The following is an 8,854-nucleotide window of genomic DNA, read 5'->3' as shown; positions in this document are numbered from 1 at the left end:
GAAATTTATAGCGCGTCGACAGTATGACAGGACCCATTTTTAGACCAAACAAAAACTTGCTGCTTCTATTTTGGGTCTTCTGGGTATTGTCCTAATTGCGTTTAGAGTGGGAGTTTCGCACAATCAAGCGTAGGAAGCGAATCACTATACCAATGTAGAATATTTATTATTTTTCGGCCCCTGTCACCGATGTTTGGTAAATGAAATAAAAGCAGCAATCGATTTTGTGACTTCATATATGGTTTGCGCTCGTAAATTATGCAAATTTATGGCTCGACACACGTGGCTTTACTTGCTGCTGAGGTATATATGGGCTCTCGGGTCATGTTAAACACTAATGTCATTTTATGAACGGGTTGGAATTAGAAAGGATCGAGAGCACCATTATGCCCACAATGCTGAATGAGCTTTGGAGTTGTTGCGCAAGGAAAATGATATAAAATTCAATTCAAATTATTTCTTTAATGTACATCTAAATTACTTTCCTAATTCTTCCGAGCCTGATCTCCATATTTTTTTGCTCTTTTATCTCATAATGATACTTAATCCAATCAAAATAAATGGAAATAAAATATGAATTCTAGGCAACGATGAAATGAATTTCCTTTGAAGTTTGGTATTGATTGATAAGTACATAACTACGGTTTCTATAAAAATAATTTTAAATAACGCGTATAAAATTTTTTTCATTCCTACTTTATTCATTTTTCAATAGAAAATAATGATATCATAAAAAAAAATTAAACAAATATATAAATATACAAATAAGTTTAAGCAAGTTTAAGAATATAATCTTGTTTATTGTTAAAAAAATGTATAATCTTATTTAAAATTTGCAACTAATAATAAACTTCAATGTTTATTAAATTGCGCAGCTAATTTTTGTAAGGCTCAACAAAAATAAAATAAAAATTGAAGTTCAGGAAAAAAATTATGGTATAACATTCTTCAAGATTGAAAATTATTATTCGAACACCATTTTTATTTTATCGATCAAGACATATTGTAAAAGCCAGCAAGTGAGAAAAAAAAGTGTCCATGTCAAACACCCCGATTTTTTTTTTTTTTAATTCCGGCTGTTCGCATTATTTGGTTTTTTGAAGCGTCAAAATCCGTGCCGAGTGACAGCATCGGCTGCACCACCCCGCCACCGAATATTGCGCAGCAGTTGAATTCCCTCTTCATCCCCGTTCATCCCTCGATCGTTCCTGCCGCTCTAGCTGTTGCAGCTCAGCTCTCGGGTTTTCCGTAACTACGCACTTCTTGCTGTTTCCAACCAGCACCGCGAGTCGAGCACTCTCTCGCATGCCACGGTGCGGTGCATCGCAACAAGAACACTCGAGGTTGAATGGCCCGTGGAATATAATAAAAGTTAATGGTCACGTGCACTGAGTTTACGCGCACATGCCAGGGATGGATTTTTTTAAACTCCGCGTTCACCTCGGCCGTTTTGCAATTCATGCTGAAATTAAATAATGCGCTCGGCGCAAATAATAAAATTGCTTAATTAGCTTTGAAATTGGTGTTTTGCAAACACGCTGATATTTGCAATGCAAACTAGAAACCTCCTGTCGCAATCGTGAAAAGGACTCACGCGAAAAGTTTAATCATATAGGGTGGCGCTAGATATCTCTTTACGAGAATAATTTTTAACACCGAAATAGCGCACGTTCTAGAAGCAATTTTTCATGACTGCGACAGTCGAGGCATTTTTGTGATAAATTATTCAACTGTCTGCTTTTCTTCCCTGCCCATGCAAACTTTTTTGACGTTAAAAAATGTATGGCAAATAAAAATAACGTGAATGAAAAATGGAAAAACGATTAAAGTCCAGTTTTCGCATTTAATTTAGGATCAAATTTGTAGAAAAAAAATATGCTTTCAATAAGTCCTGAAGTTTAACCCTTGTATCAAGTAATTTTTAAAATAGTTCAAATTTGTGCATTTATGCATCAAAAAAGTTGACCTGCAAAAGGAAAAAAGTCCTCATAAAAGGAAATTATATTCGGCAACGTTTCAGCTTAAAAAAATTAATTTGGTTAGAAAAGTATAATAATGCTCCAGTTCCAGCATAATGAGCGTAATTATTTTTTGTATTATGATTATCGCGGAATTTTATGTTATTTATTGAATTTGAAAGGAAAATTTATAATGGAATTTTATTAAATTTTGTTAATTCGCAATTTTTTGTTTACAAAAAAAGAAAATATTTACCAAGATATGATTTATTTTTCTCCAATATCCCAGTGGAATGTGCAATTTCCAATACATACGTTTTAATATTTTTCAATATTCAATGAGTAATATAGAGATTGATATTATAAGGTTATTATGAGAACGACCGTTTAATGCTCTTTTAACCAATTGATCTTTTTTTGAGTAATTTATTTGTTTGAAAACAATTATCGCCTAATTTTCTTGATATGTTTTTTTCTTCAAGTTTTTTACTGCGTAGTTCACACCACAAGCAGAACAAATTAGCCCTGTATTTCAACCAGTCAAGAACTTATCAGCTGATCAAACACGAAACACATTGCACATTTTTTCTTATCGCGATTACCGCGCTTGTCCTGCGAACAGCCCTTATGTGCCGCACGAGTATAAGAGAATGGCAAACATACAAAATACGCCCCTCACATATGGCGCTCGAGCGAGTGGTTATATAAAAAAATACATATGTCCTGACAAATTATAAATGGAAATGGAAAAATCTGCAGCCGGAAAGTATAAGTAAATTGCGACGAGCCTAGAGCTTCTCTTTTTCTGTGTTATTTGGCAGCGGGTGCCGAGTGAGCTGACTCTGACCTATATTCGTACCGCATCGATCCACCAGCGCGAGCAACGCTCCACCACCACCTCCACCCCCGAGGAGCGAGGGGTGTCTCTATCAGCTGCTGAAACTGAAACTTTTGCCCATTCTTCTCTTGCGCTCTGTCTTTTATTGACAGTCACCGGTGGTGCGTGTATTTTCGATTTTTCAACCGTCATGATTGCAATCTCATTTAGTTGAAAATCTACTTTCTTTGTCGCTAACCCCATTTATTATTATATACGAATGAGAATCTCCGCAGTTTTTCATTTGAATTTGAATGTGCTGTGAAGCGTTGTTAAATTGGATTCGTCAAGCAGAAAATTTAGCCCCTAGTCAAGCGAAGAGTAATTAAAAATTTATTATCTCTTCTCTCTAAATCATTCATGAATGAAACTTTCATTTTCGTTGTGAAAATTCATTTTTGTATGTTTATTTAACTAGACTTACGGCATTTCCTGCGAAAGATGCTGCACCAAATTGGTACTGGAGATGAGAACATGGTGGTGGATCTCGTAATGGTTCAGAATATTCGTGTTACCATTTGCGTCACACTAAAGGCCAACGTCCATTGTATGCAAATTTTATCACAAAACGAGCACTGTCAGCTGAGCGCCTTTTTACTTCCCTCGTGTGCTCCCAAAATAACGTGACGTCAGCCTTTAAAACTGTTGTGAATGGACAAAAATAGAAAATTAATTCTACCCTTTGATATGCAAATGAAAATTCATTCTGACTGAGCTTAATTAAAATAATGAGAGTTCGTTTGTATGAATTTAAATGTAATTTAAACCTACATAAACATGATGATGGATTTTTTCTAAAAAAATTTATTTCTAATTTTTGCGGATAATTTAGATACCCTATAAAATTAAACTCAAATATTTTCATACATACACATGTGTTAAACGTTATAATTAAGTAAATGAAATGAAATAATTCTGCAGGTTAAAATTCTCGCCAGTTCGAAAAACATTGAATTATAATTTATAATTTATTTATAATTGTTCAATGTTTTCATTAACAACTGAAGAATTTAGTTGCAAATTAAGTTTTTTGGTGCCACAAGGCAATCTTTGCCTATACCGAGATACATAATCCAAAGATTAAAAAAATCATAAATGAAAACTACAAAATTTGAGAAGAGAGAAAAAAGAACACAAATTAAAACTGCATGAGGAGTTAAATTATGACCAATTATGTCAAGTATGAAGTATTAATTGCACTTCTTTATTTTAATAATTCCCGGCATGTGGACGAATGGACTGAACGATGTGGTTGAGTAAACAAGAAAGTTTTTCATTTTTCACTGTGGACGAGGTGGAAAATTTGCGCAATTCCGCTCCATTATAACTGCGAAACCCAAGCCAAGTCGCCAATTACGCAAATCGCGCGCGCGTCAACTTGGCACACCCTTGCTTGTTTCCACTTTTTTATCCGCTCCCTGGACGCACTGCTTTTTTCATCGAGGCGCACATGCATACATACATACATTTCCCGCCCCGAGATAATGACAGGACTGCTGTCGGAGAGACGCGTGTTGACGCCCACCGAAAGCACACAGCACTTTCAAATGCCTCGGCGAGACCTTTACTTTTCCACCCTGCACCACTACTTTTTCCGAGAGCTCAGCCTAATGAGTTTCTCGGCTCCAAAAAAATGGAGACCGTTATCTTTTTTCCATACATATAGCGGGAGGAAAATGAAATTTGCCACCAGCCGCTCAGATTAAACAAAACTGGCATAAAAAAATGCGTCAAAATTAATTTCACGGTGGAGGAGAAACTTTCGCAATTAATCACGACACGCAGCTATTTCTCCCTTCGGGCTGCTTATGTTTATATATGCGACGCTTTTTAATTAGGCGCAAGTGAGTGTCGCGCTCTCTTTACATGCTGCAATGTGACAAGAGCTCGCTTTTATCTGCACACGTATACGTATTTTCCTTTGATGATGATGCGATGCACTGGGAACTGAGAGTTCAAGGCGTTCCCTGAGTGAGTGGCCTGATGACGGAAAACAACAATTTTCTTCATCCGGGAAAAACGCTTCTTTATAAATGACATCCTTTTTGTGAGGCCCCCGTGAAATCGGAAATCTCTAGGGCTGGCAAACTTTTACATAAGAGAGCTAAGCGAAATTTTTTAACCATGCTCTCTGAACCACAATTAGTGCTTTGTAATATTTTTCTAGGTCTAGTTGTGTTTAAATAACTTAACTTGCTCGCATATTAAAAGCCACACAATTTGTACGTAATATTAAAGAAGCTAATTTAAATAAAATAAAAAATATGGGTTTATTTTTAAGACGAATTTTATAAATTATTTATCGAAGAAGAATTTTCTTTTATTCAGAAATATCCTCCTGTTTCTCCAAATTTCTAAAAAAAAAAAAAAAAAAAAAAAAAACACGCACATGACTTTATCATTCTACTTCTTATAACCGCTTGAAAATTAATGAATTTGTAAGATTTTTCTCATTGCAGAGCTAGATACATTTTTCAGTGACAAATAAGAAGTTTTATCTATTTTTTTTTTTTTTTTTTATTATTTGACTTGATTTGATTTACCTTTTTTATGCAATATAAAGCAATTAATTGTTTGGATTTTTATCTTTATAGACGGTTTTTGGCGTTTACCTAGACTTTTTTTGTTTTAGTGGAGATTTTATGCTTCCAGCTTAAATAACTCAAGAGCCAAAAATATTCAATCATCCGAGTTTCCCAGCCCATAAATCTCCTTTTTTGACCCAAACGATCCAAATATTTTACTCTGTGCAATGCGGTCAGATGCTGATTGCCGCATTACAGGTCAGACCCAGCACGTGAGTATGTTTCCTTTCTCTGAACGTGACCCGCAGTTTGTAGAATCAATGGACGCTAGGCAACTTGCTGGACTCAGCAGCTGTGACGTTGCATACACACAAAGGCGGAAAGTAACTGCTTCTTCTTTACACACCAGAGGAACTAATAATTCACCAATGATTGACTTGCTGACTTTCGGTTTATAGCATTTTTCCCCCCCCATCTTTTGAAGTTTCGAGCCGCACTCGATTCATTAATCAGTATGGACATTACACGGTGTGCGGCGAGCCAAATTATTTTTGGTGAAATTAGGCGCTCAAGTGCTGTGCCAGCGAGTGTGTGTGAAAACAGCCAGAAATAGATTTTTCCGACGGCGCTGCGTTTTTGAAGGGCTCGTATCCATTTATAAAAGAGCGTTTTGTTGGTTCAACAACCGTCAAGAGCGTTGTTTCACAAAACTCTTAAAAACATAACAATAATTGTTATTGCATTTTTCTATTTTTACTTGCATCTTTATTGAATATTATTTCTCTGAATCTGCGGGATGTGATTTATTTTAAGCAAGATAATTGTAGAGAACCGAATTTCATCCTAATTTAGGCTCTTATTTTTGAGCCACTTGTAAATTCGTTTTTCTCAAATTGCTTCTGGTAATTACCAAGTTAAATCACAATATAAATGCAACATATATTATATTTCATTTTAACAATCAATGAAGATCACCAAACATTCTATATTTAGCAGCATAAAAGAGATAATATTAGAGTTTATAAATATCTCTTATTTATTTTAAAATCTTTAAATTATTCAATTAATTTCATATCTCCACAAAGAAACTGATTCATTCTTATGAATTTAATATCTTTTATAATTTAAATTATGGAGATTGTCATGGAAGCAAACTCTTGATCTGAATTAAAAAAATATATACATTTTGGCTTAAAAATAAATTTTGAGGTTTTTCCATTAATTTTGATTATTTTTTCCAGTATGAAAATTTTAGCACGGTTGTTGGTAGAAAAGTTTTCTGCATATTTTATCATCCACTTAGGACACTTATATGCTGCGATGGTGGATATTTTGCCTGCATACATTTTTGCCAAAATAGTTTGCCGAAGTTTCCTGGAGTAGATGCTGCGCCGCTCACTCTCCAGCCACGGCCGGCTGCATACCACGCTCCGCTCGCTGTATTTAAACTTCCATCCATCAATAAAATGCCACGCGTTCTCCTCGCTCATTCCAAAGTTTATTGAATACATTTCACCTACAGCTTTTCTCAGCCGAGGCGGAAAATTTATCGCGAATAATCTCAATCTCACTATCTCATAACTTTTGTTACTCTAGCGGCCGTTCACTCCGACCTTGCCTCTGACTTACTATGGCACAGCATGCGATGGTCATTTCAAATTCTATATGTACCCTCCACGGAAACCAATATCGAATTCCTTTAGGCCAAGAAATTATTCATAAATTTGCAGTTTCTGCAATAATTTTTGTATAATCATATAGTTTTTAATAAAATACGTAGTGCGCTTAATTTTGCAATATCCTTATTATGTAAAAAAATGTCAAATTAAAATAAATAAATAAATATTATTTATTATTCATTTAACTCTTTTCAATCACAAGCTTTATTGATGGTCGTTTAGAGTAATAGTAGCAATCTCATTATTATAAATTTATGTAGTTTTGAGGGTTGAAATTAGAATAAATTGCACGATATCATTGTTTAGGTCTGCCCCACCCTATCATGTTATTCTCGCTTGCAGATCGCGTGTCCAAAGTAATTTTAAGTCTCGTCAAATAGGAAGTCGGCCTTTGCTATTAGTTCTGCCTTGCCCGTGAACTTCACCCTGGAAATACATTGACCCCTAAGGAGAATAGGTTGTTTGCTTTTTTTATGATATCAAAAGAAACTTTTGTAAACTATAACTATCAGGTCATTAACAAAAATGACTGCCGCCTCAAATTAAAAGTTTTCCTGATTAATGCCGATAATTATAATGATTTTATTTACCAAAGGGTCACTTGAATCAAGATAATAATATTAAAAAGGTTTTTTTCAAGAAGACTTTTTTTAAAGAATTTTATTATCGTTTATTATTATTGTTGTTGTTTATTTATCCACATTGTTACTTTACATGGTTTACATTCAACTATCAAATTCAATTTATTTAAGGATTTGACCTCGTTAATTAAAAAAGGCTTTATCATCAAAGGAAAAATACTTTTTTTCTTTTGAATTATTGACTTTTAATTCGACCGAATCGGACAGTAAAATTTTCAAAGTTACCTTGCTTTACTTCAGTAATTGAACAATAAATTTTACTCACAAGTTAAATTTCAATGAATTGAAGTGAAATCCACTGATAGGAATAAGTTTGCCGCAGAGCAAAACTGCGGCAAATTTCGAGTTAGCATGAATTTAGTTGGCAACGAGTCCCTAGGAGATTATATGTAGACATCCCGAACGCAAAAGTGCCTCAACTTCCTCGGTCGCAATTGAAGCGAGATCATGGAGGCTTTTCGCACTTGAACATGTACCCCTATTCTACACACATTCTTCAGCAAACGGAGGCAGCAGGTGAATGCAAATTTGCGCTGCCTTGGTTGGCGTATTTTCCGCTCTTGTCACTATTAAGACTAGCTAGGCCTTCAAGCCTTCAAGGGTGTATTGTGGGGCTGGGGCGCTATTACCAGGGGCATACCCACACCGACCTTTGAAAATATACATGCATATGTACATACCCCATAATAGGTACAACGCCGTTCTTTCAGACCGCGCGCCATAAATAATGAAGAGCCGCCTTGATTAATTTTAATTGTGACCCGGCACGTGATGTTTGCACAAACAATGTGGGGCAAAAAGGACAGGCACGACGGTGAGTGAAAAAGCTTTTAGTAACACTTACCCTGCGGCCGTTGTTTCCGACAGGCTGTACACCCTGATGGCTGGCGTCTGAGGGTTGATCACACCACTGCAAAAGTGTTTACAGATGAAAAATGGTTATAATAAGAGAAGATTTATTGGCTTGGAAAAATAGTGCGATTTATTAATAGGCAATATAAAATATTTACGTGTTCCAAAAAAATTTATTTTCCACTTAGATAATTATTTAAAAAACAAAATATTAAATTTTATAATATCTTTTGTAGCCGAAACATGCTCAATATGATTTTTTTTCTATAAATAAAAATAAATCGCTCAAAAACACCACTGATGAAAATCTTTTTATAAAAAT

The 8,854-nt window shown here is 35.0% G+C and overlaps 2 protein-coding genes across 2 annotated transcripts in view; one reads left to right on the top strand and one right to left on the bottom strand.

The window, feature by feature from the left end:
• Positions 1–8,854, top strand: part of LOC132198439 (protein VAC14 homolog) — a 145,766-nt gene that overhangs the window by 113,176 nt on the left and 23,736 nt on the right. The window lies entirely within an intron of this gene.
• The window catches only part of LOC132198438 (rap1 GTPase-activating protein 1), a 225,295-nt gene that overhangs the window by 215,400 nt on the left and 1,041 nt on the right, over positions 1–8,854 (bottom strand). The window contains exon 2 of the mRNA XM_059622489.1: positions 8,525–8,590. Coding sequence (XP_059478472.1) covers positions 8,525–8,590 — 66 coding nt within the window. The remainder of the gene's footprint in view (positions 1–8,524; positions 8,591–8,854) is intronic.

The sequence above is a fragment of the Neocloeon triangulifer genome, unplaced genomic scaffold (genome assembly GCF_031216515.1).
Source record: "Neocloeon triangulifer isolate White Clay Creek 2 clone unplaced genomic scaffold, ASM3121651v1 ptg000012l, whole genome shotgun sequence".
Lineage (NCBI taxonomy): Eukaryota > Metazoa > Arthropoda > Insecta > Ephemeroptera > Baetidae > Neocloeon > Neocloeon triangulifer.
This window is presented reverse-complemented; position numbering and strand designations above follow the sequence as displayed.